This window comes from Prionailurus viverrinus, chromosome D4, assembly GCF_022837055.1.
Source record: "Prionailurus viverrinus isolate Anna chromosome D4, UM_Priviv_1.0, whole genome shotgun sequence".
NCBI lineage: Eukaryota > Metazoa > Chordata > Mammalia > Carnivora > Felidae > Prionailurus > Prionailurus viverrinus.
In genome coordinates, this window is record NC_062573.1 from 63,104,979 (window position 1) to 63,126,926 (window position 21,948).

At 36.0% G+C, this 21,948-nt stretch overlaps 1 protein-coding gene across 2 annotated transcripts in view; it reads left to right on the forward strand.

Moving 5' to 3' along the window:
• The window catches only part of GKAP1 (G kinase anchoring protein 1), an 85,713-nt gene that overhangs the window by 50,429 nt on the left and 13,336 nt on the right, over nt 1-21,948 (forward strand). Inside the window, exon 8 of one of the 2 annotated variants that reach the window (XM_047829831.1) lies at nt 10,731-10,880. The exons of the other annotated variant lie outside the window; for it this stretch is intronic. Within the exon in view, the coding sequence (XP_047685787.1) occupies nt 10,731-10,880 (150 nt within the window). The remainder of the gene's footprint in view (nt 1-10,730; nt 10,881-21,948) is intronic. 2 annotated transcript variants of the gene reach the window in all.

The following is a 21,948-nucleotide window of genomic DNA, read 5'->3' on the forward strand; positions in this document are numbered from 1 at the left end:
AGGTATAGATGCCCAGAGATACTTATGTGTGTCCTGGGAGCTTGGCATATGTAACATGGATGAATCCAAAAGAGCATGGTGAGTGAAAGGTCTGAGACTACATCAGAGTGATAACCAAATTATAAATCTTAAAATCAAGCAAAAGAAATTATTCTTGCCAAATATGTTTAAGTCACAGATGAAGTAAGCCTTAAGATCTGACTTCCATTTTAGGAATCTAGGGATTACATGTACAAATTAAGTGATACCCAAAGGAAGCAGTCAGGCAAATCTAGGAGATGGATAATTGCAGGACAACTGGCTTGGTTTCTTCAATAAGAAAGTATTATGGAGAAGGAACAGTGAAGTGTGGGAAAGGAGTGTTCTGCATTAAAGGAGATTTAAGAGATGACCAATATAATTTTGAACCCTAGTTAGATTAGCAATAAAAGACACTTCGATAATAACTGAAGCAATTTAAACTAGGTATAAGATAATATTAAAGAATATTTTTGTTAAGTGTGATGATATGGTTAAAGTAGAAAATTTTTTGTAATTGCATGTGAATTTTAAGGTGAAATGATGTCTAGAATGTAAAAATCAAAAGGAGGTGGGATAAATTGTGAAGGAAAACCTTAAAAATTATTAAATGCAGGTGTAAAGTATGTGGGTGACGATTTCATAATAAAAACCATGCAAAATGAATATTGTTTAGTAATACATCCATAATACACTAATATAATATGGACATAATAAATCCTAAACTTATATTAACAGTTACTCTTATGTAGGGAACAAGGTACTGGTAATGTTCTAGTTTTTAACTAAAATGGTGCTATCATGGATGTCCTTTTTTAAAAAGAAACAGTCTTGGGGCATCCGGGTGGCTTAGTCAGTTAAGCAACTGACTCTTGGTTTCACCTCAGGTCGTGATCTTATGGTTTGTGGGTTCAAGCCCCGCATCGGGCTCTGCACTATGGCACAGAGCCTGCTTGGGATTCTCTCTCTCCCTCTCTCTGCCTCTCCCTTGCTTGTGTACGTTCTCTCTCTCTCTCTCTCTCTCTCTCTCTCTCTCTCTCTCAAAATAAATAAAATATAATAAAAATAAATAAAAAGAATCTTACTGAGTTATAATTTACCCTTTGTTAAGTGTATAATTCAATAGAGTAACTTATAATAAATTTAAATAACTTTGCAATCATAACCATAGTCTATTTTGAGATTTATCCATGTTACATTGTAGCATCTGTCAATAGTTCATCTCACTTTATTGCTGAATAGCATTTCATTGTATAAATGTTTATTCACCAGTTGATGGACATTTGCTGTGAATATGTGATACATGTCTTTGTGTAGATATTTGTTTTCATTTAGGTGGATACTTAGAAGTGAAATTGATGGGTAATAAGGTCAAGCTATTTTCCAGAATGTACCATTTATCACTCCCGCCGGTGATGTATGAGGGTTCCAGTTTTTCCACATCGCTGCCAACATTTGCTGTTGTCTTTTGTTTTGATGATAGCCATACTAGAACATATATATCATTGTTTTAATTTGCATTTCCCTAATGACTAGTGATTTTTGAGCATCTTTTCATGTACTCATCAGCCAGCCTTACATCTTTGGTGAAATGTCCATTCATATGTTTTGTTCATTTTTAAAGTATATTGTCATACTGTTTTGTGAGATTCCTTTACACATTCTGGATATAAGTCCTTTATCAAATATATGATTTGCAAATATTCTTTCCCAGGATGTGATTTACCTTTTTATTTTCTTAATGGTGTCTTTTGAAACACAGAAGTTTTTAATTCTGATGAAGTCTAGTTTATCATTTTTTTCTTTTATGGATTGTGCTTTTGGTGTTTGATTTAATACTCTTGCCTAACCCAAGTCCACAGTGATTTACTGTAGAAACCTTATAGTTTCAGTTATTCCTTTAAAGCCTATGATCCATTTTTTGATTGTGGAAAATACATATAAAATTTACCATCTTAACCAATTTTAAGTGTATAGTTCAGTGATACTGAGTACATTCAAATTGTGCAGCCATCGTCACTATCCATCCCCATAAATAACTCTTTTCATCTTATAAAACTGAAGATCTGTACTTACTAATAACTCCCCATTCTCCCATCCCCACAGCAACCACTATTCTACTTTCTGTCTCTATGACTTTGACTACTCTAAGTACCTCATATAAGTATAATCATTTGGTATTTGTCTTTTTGTGACTTATTTTACTTAGTTTTATATCCTCAAGTTTCACCCATGTTATACATTATTGCAGAATTTTCCTTTTTAAGGCTGAGTAGTATTCCATTGTATGTATTTACCACATTTTGCTTATCTGTTTGTCTGTCAGTGGTCACTTGGATTGCTTCCATGTTTTAGCTAATGTGAGTGCTGCTGCTGTGAACATGAGTGTGCAGATACCTCTGAGACCCTGCTTTCAATTCTTTTGGGAATACACCCAGAAGTGGAGTTGCTAGATCATATGGTAATTCTGCTTTTAATTTCTCAAGGAGCAGTCATCTTGTTTTAAACAGTGGTTGTACAGTTTTACATTCCCACCAGCAACTTGCAAGGGTTCTGATTTCTCCACATTCTTGCCAGCACTTGCTTTCTAGACACACCATTCTAATGGGTATGAGGTGGTAATTCACTGTAGTTTTGATTTGCATTTCCCTAATCATTAGTGATGTTGAAAATTTTTTCATGTGCTTATTGGCATTTGTAGATCTTCTTTGGAGTAATGTCTATTCAAGTCCTTTGCCCATTTTTAAATTGGGTTGTTTGTTGGTTTTTTGTTATTGAATTTTAGATGTTCTCTGTATATTCTGGATATGAATCCTTTAGTAGATACATGATTTGCAAATATTTTTCTTTTTCTATGGGTTGACTTGGTCATGGTGTATATAATTCTTTCAATTAGTTGTTGAATTCTGTTTGCTAATATTTTGTAGGGACATTTATTTTTTATTTTTTTAATTTACATCCCTTTATAAAAGACATTGGTGTATAGTTTTCTTGAAGTGTTTTTGTGTGTTGGTATCAAGGTTATGCTGCTTTATGAAGCATTTTCTCCATTTTTGGGAAAAATTTGAAAAGCGTTGATACTAGTCCTTTAAATGTTTGATAGAATTCACCAGTCAAACCATCAGGTCCAAGGCTTTTCTTTGTTGGGAGAATTTTGATTACTAATTACATCTCTTTAGTAGTTATAAGTCTATTCAGATTTTCTATTATTCGTGATTTCTTTTTGGTAGGCTTTTGTTTCTATGAATTTGTTCATTTCATCTAGGTTATCCAGTTTATTTGGCATATAGTTGTTCATAGTCTTCTTTTATAATCCTTATTTCTGTAGAACTAATAGTAACGTCCTGTTTACATCTCTGATTTTAGCAATTTGAGTCTTAGTCCATCTAGCTAAAAAGATATGTCAATTTTGTTGATCTTTTTAAAGAACCAACTTTTGGTTTCATTGATTTTCTCTTATTTTTCTATTCTCTATTTTGTTTACCTCTAATCTTATTTCCTTCATTTTGCTAGCATTGGGTTTAGTTTTTTATTTTTTCTAGTTCCTTAAGTTGTAAAGTTGAGTTGTTGATTTGAGATCTTGTTTTTTAAGGCAAGCATTTATAGCTATAAGTTTCCCCTTTAGCACTGCTTTTGATGCATCTTGTAAGGTTTGGTATGGTGTGTTTTGGTTTTCATTTGTCTCTAAGTATTTTTCTAATTTCCCTTGTGATTTCTTTCTTGATCCATTAATTATTTAAAACTGTGTTGTTTAATTTCTGCAATTTTGTGAATTTTCCACTTTTCTCTGTTTTTGATTTCTCCGTCCACCCCGTTGTTGTCTGAAAAGATACTTTATATAATTTGTCTTTTAAAAGCTATTGAGACTACATTTGTGGCCTCATATGTGGGCTGTCCTAGGAAATGTCCCATGTGCACTTGAAACGAATGTGTATACTGTTATTGTTGAGTAGAGTGTTCTGTATTTGTTAGATCTAGTTGGTTTATTGTGTTAAGTTCTTTATTTCCCTACTTAGCTTCTAATTATTCTCTTCATAATTGAGAGCAGGTTATTGAAGTCTCCAACTATTACTATAGAACTGCCTATTTCTCCCTTCAATTCTCTCAGTTTTTACTTCATATATTTTTATGGGTATGTCATTGGGTATGTAAATTTTTATGATTGTTATATTTTCTTGCTGTATTAGACCTTTTATTAATATATAATGTCGTCTTTGTCTCTTGTAAACTTTTTTGATTTTAAAGTCTGTTTTGTCTGATATTCATTATAGTCACTCCTGCTTTCTTTTGGTTACTATATTCACAGTATATCTTTTTCCATCTCTTCACTTTCAGTCTATTTGTGTCTTTAGATCCCAAGTGAGTCTCTTGTAGAGACCATATAGTTGGATGTGTGTTTTTATCCATTCCGCCTATCTCTGTCTTTTCATTAGGGAGTTTACTCCATTTACATTTAAAGTAATTATGGATGATGAGGGATTTCTATCAGTGTGCTGTTTATTTTTTATATGCCCTATAGCTTTGTTGTCCTTCATTTCCTGAATTACTGTCTTTTGTGTGTAGTTGATTTTTTGTAGTGAAATGTTTAAATTCCTTTCTTGTTTCCTTTTGTGTATATTCTGTAGCTATTTTCTTTGTGATTACCATGGGGATTACATTTAACATCCTGAAGCTATAACACTCTAATTTGAATTTATAACAGCTTAACTTCATTAGCATACAAAAACTCTGCTTTTTACACTGCCATCCCTAGCCCTTTGGTTGTTGATGTTACACAATTACATCTTAGTACATTGCATGCCCCAAAACATAAACTAATGATTAGTTTATGGGGTGCCTGGGTGGCTTAGTCGGTTGAGCATCTGACTTAGGCTCAGGTCATGATCTCGTGGTTCATGAGTTCGAGCCCCACATTGGGCTCTGTGCTTATGTGCTGACAACTCAGAGCCTGGAGCCTGCTTTGGATTCTGTGTCTCCCATTCTCTCTGCCCACCCTGCCCCCACCCACTTGTATGCTGTCTCACTCTGTCTCTCAAAAAGGAATAAATGTTAAAAAAATTTTTTTTAATGCATTAGTTTCCTAAATTATATAGAAAACAAGATTGGGAGTTACAAACCAAAGTTATAGTAATACTAGCTTTTACACTAATTGTTTTTTCTTAAAAAATTTTTTTTTAATGTTTATTTGTTTTTGAGAGACAGAGCACGAGTTAGGGAGGGGCAGAGAGAGAGGGGGAGACACAGTCTGAAGCAGGCTCCAGTCTCCGAGCTGTTAGAACAGAGCCTGATGCAGGGTTTGTGCTCACAAACCCAGGGATCGTGGCCCAGGCCAAAGTCAGATGCTCAAACAACTGAGCCACCCAGGCACCCCTAATTATTTTTTCTTTAAATATATTAATCTTTTAAATCTTTAGAAAAAAAAAAACCTAGTTAAATACATTGTTATAGTAACACCGGCTTTTATCATACCAATATATTTACCTTTATTTAGGTTTATGTTTCTCTGAATGGTCCTGAGTCACTGTCTTTTCTTTCTACCTTGTCAGGACTCCCTTGAGCATTTCTTCCAGGGCAGGTCTGGTGTTTACAAACAACCTCAGTTTTTGTTTATTTGGGAATGTCTCGATTTCTCCTTTATTTCTGAATGACAGTTTTGCCACATATAAGATAATTGGTTATGGGGCACCTGGGTGGCTCAGTCATTTGGGTATCTGACTCTTGTTTTCGGCCCAGGTCATGATCCCAGGGTCATGCCGTCAAGCCCTGCGTTGGGCTCCATGCTGAGCGTGGGGCCTGCTTAAGACTCTCTCCCCCTCTACCCCTCTTCTCTGCTTGTACTCTCTCACTTAAAAAAAAAAAAAAAAAAGGTTGAAAGTTTTTTTTCTTTTAGCATTTGAATATATTGGCCCATGTTTTCTGGACTCCAACGTTTCTGACGACAAATCTGCTGATGATCTCAGTGAAGCTCCCTTGTATGTGGTAATTTACTTCTTACTGCTTTTAGTATTTTTTTCTTTGTGTTTTGAAAGTTTGTTTATAGTGGGTCTTGGTGTGTCTCTCTTTGAGTTCATCTTACTTGAAATTCTTTGAACTTCTTAGATGTTTATACTCATGTCTTTCATCAAATATGGCAAATTTTCTTATTGTTTCTTCAAATATTTTCTGTTTCTTTGTCTTTTCTCCTTCTGAGACCCCCACAATGTGTATATTGTCCTGCTTGGTGGTATCCTATAGGTCCCTTAGAGTGTTTACTTTCTTCAATTATTCTTTCTAGTCTTCTGCCTATGTAATTTCCATTGTCCTATCTTTAAGTTCACTGATTCTTTCTTCTGCTAGTTCAGTTCTGCCTTTAATTTGTCATTTCAGTTGTACTTTTCAGCTCCAGAGGGTTTTTTTTTTTGGTATCTTTTCAGATTTTCTGTCTCTACTGATATTTCCATTTTGTTCACACATTGTTTTCTTGATTTTTTCCACAACTTCCTTCAGTTCTTTGAGCATCTTTTTACGATAGTTATTATAAAGTCTTTGTCACATAGGGGCGCCTGGGTGGCTTAGTCAGTTAAGTGGCCGACTTTGGCTCAGGTCATGATCTCACAGTCCGTGAGTTCGAGCCCTGCGTTGGGCTCTGTGCTGATAGCTTAGAGCCTGGAGCCTGCTTCGGATTCTGTGTCTCCCTTTCTCTCTGCCCCTCCCCCAGTCGTGCTCTGTCTCTCTGCCTTTCAAAAAAAAAAAAATGAATAAATGTTAAAAAAAGAATTTTAAAGTTTTTGTCACATATAACTGTCATATGTCTTTTTCAGGGACAGTTTCTGTTGATTTATTTTTTGCTTCTCAATAGGCTGTACTTTTGTATTTCTTTGAATACATTGTGATTTTTTTTGTTAAGTGCTAGACATTTGAAACTAATAATGTGGTAACTCTGGAAATCAAATTCTCCTTCCTTGGATAGTGGTGGGTTTTATTTAAAAAAAAAAAACAAACCTTTTTTTTTTAAATTGTTGTAGGCTATCTCTGTTCAAAGGATCAACATGAGGTGTAAACTTAATTTCTTAGGTCTTTTCTGGGCCTTTTACCTTGCACGTGCACAGTCACTTTTTAATTTTTCCCTTCTAGACATTTGCTTTTGAGTGTCCTAGTTTTTAATGTCTGGCTCCCAAAAGTGAAAAAGCAAAATATGAAGGGAGGGAAAAAGGGCACCAACCCTTTGAATCCAGTGGAAGTCACTTCAGCTGGAGGGGGAGGAGCTTGCAACAGTGTGAGGAGGTACAACTACAATGGCTGCCTGCCTCTTTGTTTCTTTGTCTGCACTTCTGTGGTCAGAGCCGCAATCAGTGACTAGAGCAGATTCCCATTATTTGGAGGACAGGGTCCTTTTTTGCCCACCCTAGTTCCCATAAATTGTGCAGATTGCTCCACAAACATTTCACACAGCTGCCTGCCACACGACTGAGGACAGGGGATGAGTAGCTGCTACTGTACTAAGAGCTAAAATTAACCAAAATTTGTCTCAGTTTACTATCTAAGTCTTTCTGGAAGTTGCAAGCCTTCAACAGATTCCAGAATTCTAAAATAGTTACATCAGATAGATTCTATCAGTGCAGTTGTCTAGATGAGGTGCTTCTTTCTCCACCATCTTCCCAGGATCCTCTCCATGATCTGTTTTGAGTTAATTTTTGTATTCAGTGTGCAAAAAGAAGCCAAATTCACCTTTGGCGTGTGTGTGCCCAGTTGTCCCTGCACCACTTGTTGAGAATACTCTTGTTTCCTTAAAGGAATACCTTGACTCCTTTTTAAAAAACTGACCATAAATGTGAAAGTTACGATCTAGAGTCTCAGTTATGTTCCAGTGATCTATAAGGCTATACTTATACAAATACCATACTGTCTTTCTCACTGTATGCTTGGCACATAATAGATGTTCAGTATTTGAGTTAAATTGAAATTTAATTGGCTCAACTTATTAAAGAGTCTGTGTTCTTACATTTGCCACATGTTTGCCTTTTTTCTGTTGGGATGTGTGTGTGGTAAGGGGAGTTGTGGGTAATTCCTTTTTGCTTCTTTTCTCCCTAGTTTCCTATCAAACTATATTTTGAAAAATTCTATCCTTATTCTACAAAGACATTTTCTGCTTCACTGAAAAATACTCCAGGACAGAGTACCTTTGGGACAGGCATGCTGTAGTAACCCTCTACAGCTAATGGTAGTAGCCTTCAAAAAACAACGATGTTGACTAGAACTGTACTCTTTAGAGAAGTGACATCCAGAGGCCTATTAGTTGCCATCATGTTATTCCTTCCATCAAAGCTTAGCTGTTTTAAGCATTGTTGTATTTATTGCTTTAAAGTAAAATCTTATCAGAATATACCGGACATATTTTATTAAGTAGTAGACTTAGAGTTATATCTGTACCATGTAACAATAGAATGACTCATGGGCAAGTTATTCAACTTTCCTGAGGCCATGATTACTTTGTGACAAAATAAGTCTTGCTCTATTAATCTCTTATGGTAATGAGAATCAAAGTGATGCCTGTGTGTTTTGCAAAATGCAAAGTGATACACAAACTTTTTAATGCCATTTGTTTATTTCTTAAGCAGCAATACACATCTTTATTTCTGTAAAATGCTATCTTTTTTTAAATGTTTATGTTAAGAGAGAGCCCCCGCACAGGGCCACGCATGCGTGCGCAAGGGGGAGGAGCAGAGAGAGAATCCCAAGCAGAGCCTGACTACAAGGGACTTGATCTCAAGACCCGTGAGATCACAATCTGAGTTGGAAGCAAGGGTCAGATGCTTAACCAACTGAGCCACCCAGGCACCCCTCTTTCAGATGCTTTCTAAGATAATATGAAAGGAAAGGAATTTGAACTGTTGGGTCATTTGCTTACAAAAACAACTGAAATGGGTAAAGTTTGAGTGTTACAGCTCAAGAATGTGGGACATTTGTGAAACCAAGGAGAATAAGAGGAACATTTCTTTAGTCTCTGTCTTTATGACAAGAAGTTGTAGAGGAAATGCTGCTTTTATTGGAGAACATGTAAAATTTCTAATTTAATGTAATTGAATAGATTGTGATAAAATCTTGTTTCTTTATCACTGGTATGTAGAATTTATGTAAAAGTTATTTCTTAAATATAAAAGATTGAGCAATACAGAGCTACAGTAATCAGGGTTGTGTGGTATGGCATAAGGGTAAACATATAGGTTAACATAATAGAAGTGAATCCAGAAGGAAACTCTTTATGAAACCAATTTATGTTCAATTGGTTTTGTATAAGCGTGCCAAGACAATTCAGTGGAGGAAGGAATGATCTTCACAATAAATAATGCTGGATATCCACATGCAAAAGAATGAGTTTGGACCCTTTGTTCACATCATACACATAAAAAAATAACTCAAAATGGATTACAGACATAAATGTAAGAGCTAAAACAGTAAAGCTCTTGGAAGAGATTATAGGAGTAAATCTTCATAACTGAGTTAGGTCATGGTTTCTTGGATAAATTGGACATTGTCAAAATTCAGAACTTTTGTAATACAAAGGTCACTATCAAGAATGTGAAAAGACAACCCATCGAATGGGAGAAGATATTTCCAAATCATATATTGGATAAGAGGCTTGTATCCAGAATATGTAGAAAAAACTCTTACTACTCAAAAATAAAAGGCAATCCATTTAAAAAGTAGGCAACACATCTCAGTAGACGTGTTTCCAAAAAGATACACCAATGTCCAATAAGCACATGAAAGAGATGCTCAGCCCCATTAGCCATCAGGGAAATGCAACTCAAAGCCACAGTGAGATACCACTCACACTCACTATAATGGCAAGTGTTGGTGAGAATGTGGAGAAATTAGAACCCTCATGAGTTCTACTGATGGGATTATAAAATGGTATGGCTGCTTTGGAAAACTATCTGGCAATTCCTCAAGAAGTTAGACATAGAGTTACCACATGTCCCAGCTACTCATAAGTATAAACCCAAGAGAATTGAAAACATAGCCACACAAAAACTTGTTCTTAAATGTTTATAGTAGCATTATTCATAACAGCCCAAAAGTGGAAACCACCTAAATTGTCCATCAGCCAATGGATGGAGAAATAGAGTGTAGTGTATCCATCGGTAGGATATTATTTGGTAATCAGGAGTGAAGTATTGATACATGTCATAATATAGGTGAACTTTGAAAGCATTGTACTAAGTGAAAGAAGCCAGTCACAAAAGGGCACATGTTGAATGGTTTCATTTATATCAAATGTCCAGAGTAGGCAGATCTATACAGACAAAAAGTAGATTAATGTCATGCAGCAGACAACTAAGGGTGAAGGTATTAGGAGGAAATGGGGAATGACTGCTAATAAGTTCAGGATTTGTTTTGGGGATGATGAAACTTATTGTAGTTATGGTTGCACACCTGTGAATATATTAAAAACCATTGAATTGTGCATATTAAATGGGTGAATTGTATGGTATATGGACAATTTTTTTTTTTTAATCAAGCAATACCCAACTCAAAAAACTATGAAGAGAAGGACATCTAAGAATGTGCCTCTACTATTTATCTTCTGGAGACAGAAAAGAATCAGATGGTTGTTTAACTCTTAGTTACCATTTTTCTTTCATTCTCTAGTCTTGTAGTGGCTGACTAGGTTTATTAAATGCATCCACTTTTGTGTTGAATGATAGTAAATCCTAATTCATTTTTGACAGGAATTGAGTTCTCAGACTTTATCACATGATGGAGGATTCTTCAATAGACTGGAAGATGATGTTCATAAAATTCTTATTAGAGAAAAAAGAAGAGAACAGCTTACAGAATATAATGGAACAGATAATTGCGCAGCTCATGAACACAACCAGGCATGTAAAATAGAAAATTCTCTTAAAATCACAGTGAAATTAAGATGCAATTTTCCTTTAAAAAAAAAAAAAACTTAAGCAGTGGAATCCAATTATGATATGATGCTACAATTTTAGGGTATTATCTTAGTCATTATCACACATAGATTCTTATGTTATCAAGTGTGAGGTCCTCCATTCATTGAATATTGCTGAATGTGTGCTATGTGCTAGGTACTGTTAGGCACCAGTACAGGGAGTGGGAATACCGAGATGGGTGAGACTGTCCTTCACTTAGATACTCAGAGCAGTGGGGATAGGAGTAGGCAGACCTATACAGTATCATTCAGCATGATGAAGGCTTTGAGAGAGAGAAGCACGATAAACACGAGGCTTTGAATAGAGAAGGTACTAGCTCCCTCCCTGGGGGAATTGTGAAAGGTGTCTGATGAATTGACATTTGGGATGGATGTTGAATGATGAATAAACTGTAAGAGAAATAGAGGGAGCCTGCGGGAAGTGCAAGAGCAGAGGCCCAGAGCTGCATAAGCCATAGACCGAATATTCAGAAAATAGAAGATTCTGCACTGAGATATGTACAGGGTATGTGAAGGTGGGGTAACAGGGCTGGGGAAATAGATTGGGTTTAGATTATGAAGGTCTTTTTTTGGAACTAAGAAGTTGGAACTTTAACGTGTAGACCAGGGGTTGCAAACTATTGCCCGCAAGCTAAGAATGCTATTCACATTTAAAAACACTCAAAAACCAAAAAAAAAAAAGTAAAGATCTTATCATGTAGAGACATATAAGTTGCCTTTATTTTTCTCACCACAACTGCTAGTCTTCTGTTTTACTGGTTCTTAAACTTGAATATGTTCTTTAACTTAAATTGACCTCTGATCCATCAGTAACTGTTCCTAGCCTGGAACTTGTAGTAATTTCAGTATTGTGCCCACAAACACCTTCCTCCTTGATTTTCTCTTCTTCCCTTTCAGATGCACAGCATTGCCTTTCACAATATTACCTACTTCCTCTATTTTGATTTAATTCCTGGGCTTCCAGGTATTGCTGGACAACCTGTTTTTTTTAAAACAGTGTAATGTTCTCCTCTGAAAATAAGTGCTATGTAACTTTTGCCACATCTTCATTTCTACTTAACAGGCCTTTGGTTCATCTCTCTCTCTCTTTAATTGAAGTATAATTAGTACACAATGTTATATTAGTTTCAGGTGTGCAATATAATGATATAACAAGTCTGTACATTTTGACTTTGAAAGATTCCTACAGTGGCTGTTCCAAATTCTAACTTTTTAAAAAAATTTACTCACTTATTTTGAGAGAGAGCACGCAAGCAGGGGAAGGACAGAGAGAGAGAATCCAAGCAGGCTCCAAGCCATCAGCACAAAGCCGGAAATGGGGCTCAGTCTCACGAACTGTGAAATCATGACCTGACCTGAAATCAAGAGTTGGGTGCTTAATCCATTGAGGCCCTCAAGCACCCTAGCTGTTCCAAATTCTAAAAGCCTGTTTCCTATCCTTTTACTCTTCTGTTGACATTATCTATTTGTTTCATTAAGATAGTCATTTAACAAATTAAACACCTACTGTGTTGTGTTATAGAGAGACGTAAAAGAAGTCAGACCTTTAAGAACTTTTTATTCTAATGTAGCAGTAAGATGGTTTATAAATAACACTAACATAATTCCACATGATACCTATTTTCTTTTTTTCTTAATTTTTAATGTTTATTTTTGAGAGAGAGCGTGAACGGGGGAGGGGCAGAGAGAGAGGGAGACAGAACCTGAAGCAGACTCCAGGCTATGAGCTGTCCGCACAGAGCCTGATGTGGGGCTCGAACTCACGGATGGTGAGAACATGACCTGAGCTGAAGTCAGGCGCTTAACTGATGGAGCCACCCAGGCAGGCACCCCTCTGTTTTCACCTTAGTAGCAGGAAATCCTTGTCTGCCCAGAAGCACTTGTGAATTTCTTTCTTTCTAGTGTTGAATTTTAATATATTCCTGTCTTGCCTTGACTGTCAAATCTTATGTATAGTCTGAGAAACTGTGTTAACATTTATCATTAGCATATGTGTTTCTTTTTTCATTGACCATGATTTTCCCCTTTGTGGTCCGTATCTTATTTTTTTAAAGTCATTTCAGATCATTTTTGTATAGAAAAAATTATATTAAGTGTATTTCAACAAATAGGTGTCTCAGAACCCTTTGTAGAACAAATTTGGGCATATATAAGTTCACTTAAATGATTAAGTAACATTAATGGTCTAGTAAAACTAAAGTGACAGTGCAGTAGAGTAGATCAACAGTCTTTGAAATCAAACAGACCTAATAACACAAACTATAGCTTCTGTAGCTTACCAGCTGTGTTACATTGAGATGAAATTACCTGCCTTTCATGTACTGTTATTAGGAGTTATGATTAATTAACAGTTATGACTTAAAATGTTTATCAGACCATGTTGTACACTGTACTTATTTAATATATAATTATTTTTATACAAGGTAGAAAATGGTATGTCCAAAAAAGGATATATGCTGGTAAAGTGCCATACTAATTCGCAAGAATGGAGATCAGAGATGACTTTCTTAGGAGAAAATGGCTTTTGTATTGGAATGTAAAAGTAGAATTTGATTATGCACAGGTGAGGGAGAAGAAACTAGAAGGCCATGAGTAAAAATATGGAGGCAATGAAGTTAAACCAGTTCAATTAAAACAGAAGGACCATTGAGTATGGTATAAGCTTGGTAAGGTGGGTTAGAAAGTATTGTGGAGGATTTAAAGGTCTGATTTCTGGTTTAGTCAATAGACAGTAAAGAATTTTTGAAAGTTTTGAGCAAGAGAACAAAATATGTGATAATAATTTCACTACAGTGCCTAGGAAAAACTGAGTGAATTTGAAGACGAGTGTTAGGAATTAAGACAGTACTCAGTATTATTAAGGGTATAGAACAACAGTAACATACTGCTAGTGGTATAGTATAAATTGGTATAACCATTTTGGAAAACAATTTGGTATTAATTTTTTATTTATTTATGTTAAAGATGCAACAATATTTGTTTCAGCTTTATTGAGTTTTAATTGACATATAAAATTGTAAGATATTTAAGATGCACATCATGATGATTTGCTGTACCTAAACATTGTGGGAAGTTTCCTCCCATCTTGTTAATTAACACATTTATCACCTCACATTTCCTTTTTTTTTCTTAGACTATTTAAGTTCTAGCCTCTTAAAAGGTCAATTATGCAGTATAGTGTTATCAACCATAATCACCATTTTGTACATTAGATCCTCCAATTTTAATTCATTTTATAGCTAAAAGTTTGGGCTGTTTCACCAGTCTCTCTCTAATTCCACTAACATTGAAGATGATGGGCAGACCACATTTTCTAGAAATTCCATCCTAAGATTAAACCCTGGGGACATGTTCAAGATGAATGTTCAAAAGTCAGTTGTTTGTAATAACCAAATGGATAGGAGAAATCAGTGGGCTACTGTTACACATAGCAACATGGATGAATATCAAAAACACAATGTTTAATGAGTAAAGCAAGTCACCAAATAGTTTGATGCCATTTATATATATTTCAAAAAATAGTAAATTTAATATATTGTTTGGAGATACAGATATATACAGTAAAAGAGGTAACAAAGGAAGAGAAAGACAATACAAAATTCATAATAGTGGATATTCTCAGGAAGGAAGGGAATGCCAAAGTAATGTTCAACTTCTTAATCTGCCTTCAGGTTATTTTCTTTTTACCTTATGTGTGTCATTATAGACTACTTCTGCATATGCAAAATTTTTCAAAATTAAAAAAATTAAGATTTTCTCATAGTATATCATTGAGTGTAACGGGGAAAAGAAAAAGATTGAAACCATTTAAAAAATACTTTTCTCAGGGCACCTGGGTGGCTCAGTCTGTTAAGCGGCGACTTCGGCTCAGGTCATGATCTCGCGGTCCATGAGTTCAAGCCCCACGTCGGGCTCTGTGCTGACAGCTCAGAGCCTGGAGCCTGTTTCAGATTCTGTATCTCCCTCTCTCTGACCCTCCCCCGTTCATGCTCTGTCTCTCTCTGTCTCAAAAATAAATAAACGTTAAAAAAAAATTTTTTTTGTTTTAAATAAAAAATACTTTTCTCTCTTTACCTCCTTCCTCTCTCCATTGTGCTCCTTTCTCAGAAAAAGAAAACTCTTCTTTTTGCCAAGGTGAAAATCCTCTTTTATTATACATTAATATGCCAGGAATTTTCAAAGGTAGAAAATAAGTCAATCCTAATAAACCTCTGTTTTTTAAAAATTTTTAATGTTTTATTTGAGAGAGAGACAGAGACTGAGCGTGAGCAGAGGAGGGGCAGAGAGAGAGAGGGAGACACAATTCGAAGCAGGCTTCAGGCTCTAACCTGTCAGCATAGAGTCTGATGCGGGGCTCAAGTCCACAAACCACGAGATCGTGACCTGAGCCGAAGTCGGATGCTTAACCTACTGAGCCACCCAGACGCCCCATCTTTTTAATTTATTTTATTGTATTTTTTTAAAGTAGGCTCCACGCCTACGTGGGGCTTGAACTCATGATTCTGAGATTAAGAGTCATGTGCTCTACTGACTGAGCCAGCCAGATGTTCCTAACCATTTTTTTTTTAAGTTTATTTATTTATTTTGAAAGAGAGCATGAGCAGGTGAGAGAAAGGGAGAGAGAGAATTCCATGCAGGCTACACACTGTCAGTGCAGAACCTGACATGGGGCTCGAACCCACAAACCTTGACATCATGACCTGAGCCAAAATCAAGGGTCAGGCACTTAACCAACTGAGCCATCCAGGCATCCCCTCCTAATTCAACCATCCTTAACACAACATGTCTCATTTTTGAATACTGCTTTTCTAGGAAAATGCCACATGCATGAGTATTTAAAAATAATTATAACAATAGGGAATACAGTTTTGTAGCCCCTTTTGTAAACCATGCATTACATTGTCAAATCAAGACAGTATAATTCACTCGGTCATTCATTGCCCTATTATTGAATATTTAGATGGTTGAGAATTGGTCACTTGATATTCATTGAACATCTTCTTATATTTAATTTTTTTATGAATTATTTTCTTGCAATTTTTTTTAAAGATTTTATTTTAGGTAATGTCTACACCCAATGTGGAGCTCGAACTCATAACCCCCAAATCAAGAGCTACACACTTCACCAACTGAGCCAGCTAGGCACCCCTCCTTGAAATAAATTCTTAAAAGTAGTAATTATAATTAAATCAAAGGATATAAACATCTGGGTTGCTCTTGATTGTGTATCAACATTGTCTTCTAGTAGCAGGGTATGAGCTTACTAGATTGTCCATAACGTTACCAGCATTGGGTGGATCATCCACTCCTGGTCTTATGGACTTGAGGGCTCTGTTTTATTAATTGCCCTTGTGGTATATCTTGCTCTTTCGTTCAGTTGATACCCATACTCACTATGTCCAAACTCATGCCCATCATTTACTCTCCAAACCAAACATTTGGCTTGACTTCCATCATTTCTGTTTTTGGTTCTGTCATTTTATCCAGATATCCAGACTCTAAACTTCTTTTACTACTTTTCTGTTTTTCAGGGTTTGGGAGTTTTTAATCGTTGAAATATTTCTCAAATCTATCTTCTCTTCTATTTTCATGAATACTTTTCTAATTTAGGCCCTCATTATGTCTTACTGGCATTATTTCAGTAATTTTTGACAAGTCTTCCTGCCTCCTGCCTTCTAATGGTAGGTGTAATTCCTCTTATACACTGCCACCAGATGGCTTTTTAAAAAGTGTGACTTCCGCCATGCCACACAAGCCCTTAAATGTCAATGTCTGTTGAATCAAGTACAGTGTCCTTGACCTGATATGTAAAGTCCTCAATCTGTGCTTTTCAAACTGAGTTCCAACTCATTTAACAGGTCCAGAAATCAATTTAGTAGATTTATAGATAGATAGTAGAAAAATATAGTAGATAATAGAAAAAAAGTGTCAAGAGTATATAAACCATCTACCTACTCGTATTTTATGAAATTTGTTCCAATGCATATATGTACACATACACAACATATACATACATACACTGACATGTATGTGCATTCTGGGTCATGATCTAAAACATTCCTTAATGTGGGTCACCGTCATATAAGTTGGAAAGCATTGTTCTGTGATATAGTTTCAACCTAATTAACTCCAACTATATTCTTTCCCAGATTTTCTCATAGCTAGAGCAGAGCATACCTGTCACAGAATGCTCAAGCCTCCCTAGCTTTGCTCAAGGTTCATGTCACATGCTATCTTCTCTGTGAAGCTTTCTCTCACTGCCCCACCCTACACGCGAAACATAGAAAATCTGGATGTGATCTTTCCTTCTTTTTCTTACTACACAGCATTTTGTTTTTCTTATGGCACATTTCACAGAGCACATTTTTATTATAACAGATTAAAAATCCCTTGTAGACATGGACTTTATCTTCTACATCCTTGTATCTTCATTATAGTATAATATTTTCTACTTAGAAGATATTTTTTAAAGTTATTTCTTGAAACACAGGATTTTATAAAAATGAATGTACATTAAAACAGCATGATTTTCTCGGGGCGCCTGGGTGGCTCAGTCAGTTGAGGGTCGGACTTCGGCTCAGCTCATGATCTCGTGGTCTGTGAGTTCGAGCCCCACGTCGGGCTCTGTGCTGACAGCTCAACACCTGGAGTCTACTTCGGATTTTGTGTTTCCCTCGCTCTCTGCCCCTCCCCCGCTCAGGCTCTGACTCTCTTTCTGTCAAAAATAAATAAAACATTAAAAAAAAAACAGTATGATTTTCTGTAAAGTGGAGAAATGATAATAGCAAAAATTAGTACTTGAGAGGTTAACATATATTAAACATTATTTAAAATGATTATTTCATTTAATGTGCACAGTTAACTAGAAGTTGGTAGATGTTATCTCCAGTTTGTAGATTCGGTGGGAAAAAATGACCTTAATTTTATTCACCTGGAGAAAACTACTGATAATTTGTTGTGGTCCTGCTTTTCTAATGATATATACTTTCTTCCTCCAATAATGTGGAAACCGTTCTATGGACCATTTTTTAGCTAAATAAATATGGTGAGCATTTTGAGTTATTAAGTAATAATTCTTATACATTAAATAATTGAGTATTTTAAAACACTAAATTGCTTTCAGTCACCCACATTGAGAAAAATATATTTTTTTATTTAAAAAATTTTTTTTGTTAATGTTTATTTATTTTTGAGACAGAGAGAGACAGAACATGAGCAGGGAATATAAGAATTTATTGTAACATACTTACGGTAGTTTAAAGAAGTGAGAAAAGGCTGAATTACAGAACAAATGTAGGTTACAGGATAAATGGCTAACTGGGGAAAAAATCAAGTTAAATAAATCCCTGCCATCCTGCACCACATACCAAAACAAATTTAAATGCAAAAAATCATCTTACAGTCAGTCACATAAGAGTATAAATTGGTTCTATTTATCTAATGACTAATGTGGCAACATTAACTTACTCTACAGAAACTCTACACCTAACTGCTAGGTGCTGTGTGTACTGACTCTTGCTCTCTGGGACTTGTCCCAGAGGAGGCAGATATAACATCAGTGCAAGGTTTTAAGCCATGAAGAAAAGCAGCACAGTGCTATAAAGGGAATAATGTGGACTATTCCCTGGTGGATCAGGGAAGTGTTCTCTGAGGTAGTGACACATAAGATGAACTTTGGGAAAAAAAAAAAAAAAAAAAAAAAGAGATGAACTTTGAGAGATGGGAAGGAACTGGTTAAGCAAAAAGTAGAGGTAAGAGATTTCCAAGTAGAAAGAGCAGTATGTTTAAAGGCTCTGAGGCAGGAGAGAGCCTGAATTTGAAGGGGAAAGAGGCCAGTATGGTTGGAGTTTAGTGAGGGGGAAGATAGTAGAAGACAGAGGCCTAATCTTAGAGGGCCTTGTGAAGCAGTGAAAGATTTTGAGCAGGACTATCAGATTTATATTTATGTTACATTTATGTTTTTCACGGATCACTTTGACTGCTGTGGAAAATGGATTAGAGTGGGTAGGAAAGGTATAAAGACCCTTTAATAACAACTGCAAACCCAGGTCAGAAAAGATTATGCCTGAGATTAGAAGTTTAGATAGAGAGAAGTATATCATAGGAAAAACTATTTGGGAGCAGAATCCACAGTATTTATTGGGGGTTGAATGTGGCAGGTGAGGATGATAGGCTTCAAGATTCTAGTTTAAGGAATAAGGGGAGTGGATCCAAATTAGACATATATATATTAGGCCCAAGAACTGCACTTCTAGGAATTTACCTTCAATAGATAAGTGAGGTGGGGAGAATATCAGAGTGTTCACTGAAGACTTATTACAACAAAAAAACTGGACTTCAATTTATTATATATATATATATATATATATATATATATATATATATATATATGTTTATTTTTGAGAAGAGGAGGGCAGAGAGAGAGAGGGAGACACAGAATCTGAAGCAGGCTCCAGGCTCCAAGCTGTCAGCACAGAGCCTGATGTGGGGCTCACACTCCCACACTGCAAGATCATGACCTGAGCTGAAGTCAGACACTTAACCAACTGAGCCAGCCAGGCAGCCCTATTATTTTTAAACGTTTATTTACTTTGAGAGGTGGAGGGGGAGATAGAGAGTGAGCAGGGAAGGGACAAATAGAAAGGGAGAGAGAGAATCCCAAGCAGGCTCTGTACTGACAGCAGACTCAAAGCCACAAACCATAAGATCATAACCTGACCTAAGCTGAAACCAAGAGCTGGATGCTTAACCTACTGAGCCACCCAGGCACCCCTGGACATCAATTTAAATGCCCAACAACAGGATACAGGCTAAACACGTGGTAAATTCACAAAACTGAAAACTCCAAAATCACTAAAAATGATATAGAACTATAAAACATTCACAGGGTCTTAATATTATGATACCATATGCAAAGAAGACATTTGGAAGGATATACACTAAAAATGTAATAACTCTTAGGAGATTTATTCTTGTGAGATTATAGAAATTTCACTTTATCATTTAAAAATTTCTTTTTATTATGGTACCTGGGTGGCTCAGCTGGCTCAGGTCATGATCTCACAGTCTGTAAGTTCGAGCCCCGCATCAGGCTCTGTGCTGACAGTGTGAAGCCTGCTTGGGATTCTTTCTCCCTTTTTCTCTGCCCTTCTCCTGCTTTCTCTCTCTCTCTCAAAATAAATAAACATTTAAAAAAACTAAAATTTCCTTTTATCAAAATTGTTTTATACTGAGTATGGAATAATATGAATTACTATTCTAGTTTTGAAAAAATGAAAATCTAGATGAATATCTATCATCTTTGAGTAGGAAAGTACTTCTGAACATACCAAAGAGAAGAAACTGAAAGGAAAAGACTGATAGATTTAACTTGATGAAAAATTTCCACAAAAATACTATAACAAAATCAAAAGGTAAATGAGAAACTGGAAAAAACAGTCACAACCATATGACAGGCATATAACCAATAAACATGAGAAAGTACACAATTTCGCCAGTAAGCAAAGAAATGTTATCTCAAACTGGTACATTTAAAATATTTTTTTTTCTCAATGTGGGTAACTGAAAGCAATTTAGTGTTTTAAAATACTCAATTATTTAATGTATAAGAATTATTACTTAATAACTCAAAATGCTCACCATATTTATTTAGCTAAAAAGTGGTCCATAGAATGGTTTCCACATTATTGGAGGAAGAAAGTATATATCATTAGAAAAGCAGGACCACAACAAATTATCAGTAGTTTTCTCCAGGTGAATAAAATTAAGGTCATTTTTTTCCCACTGAATCTACAAACTGGAGATAACATCTACCAACTTCTAGTTAACTGTGCAAATTAAATGAAATAATCATTTTAGGGGCGCCTGGGTGGCTCAGTCAGTTAAGTGCCCGACTTCGGCTCAGGTCACGATCTCACAGTTCGGGGGTTCGAGCCCTGCGTGGGGCTCTGTGCTGACAGCTCAGAGCCTGGAGCCTGCTTCAGATTCTGTGTCTCCCTCTCTCTCTGCCCCTCCCCTACTCATGGTCTGTCTCTCTCTATCAGAAATAAATAAACATTAAAAAAACATTCTTATATCTTAAGTCTCTTTCTGGAATTTCTTTTCTAGCACAATGGCTCTGTCTACCTAGGTGCCCTGACCACACTACTTTAGTTATTTTTGCAGTATAGTGTACAATTATTCGGTAGACAAATTCCTCTTCATTGCATTAACGTTTTGTTTCTGTTCTGTATTCTCCTGGGTGAAGTTTTGACTGGAATTTCAATTGAAATTTTATTGAACTACCTAAATAATATTTAGTCTTCTCATCTGCAAACATACTTTGTTCCATGTCCTCTTTGGTATTTTATAATTTTCTTTATAGATCCTAAACATTTCTGAATTTTAATTTTAGAGGTATACTTTTTAAATGGTTTTTTTTTTTTTAATTTTTTTTTTCAACATTTATTTATTTTTGGGACAGAGAGAGACAAGCATGAACGGGCGAGGGGCAGAGAGAGAGGGAGACACAGAATCGGAAACAGGCTCCAGGCTCCGAGCCATCAGCCCAGAGCCCGACGCGGGGCTCGAACTCACGGACCGCGAGATCGTGACCTGGCTGAAGTCGGACGCTTAACCGACTGTGCCACCCAGGCGCCCCTTAAATGTTTATTTTGAGAGAGAGCATGTGCGTACATCAGCAGGGGGAGGGGCAGAGAGAGAGGGAGAGAGAGAATCCCAAGCAGGTCATGCTCAGTGCGAGCCCAATGTGGGGCCATGACCTGAGCTGAAATCAGGAGTTGGATGCTTAACCGACTGAGCCACCCAGGTGCCTCTAGGGGTATTTTTTATAGCTACTGAAGAGGAATTGGTTTTTCTAGTTATATTTTCTGCCTAGTAATTGCTGATATACAGAAAAGCTGTTAATTTTGGGGTTCTATTATTTGTTACTTATTATATTTTATAATCAAGTATAAAATATAAATTATAAAATAAGTATAAATTATACTTAT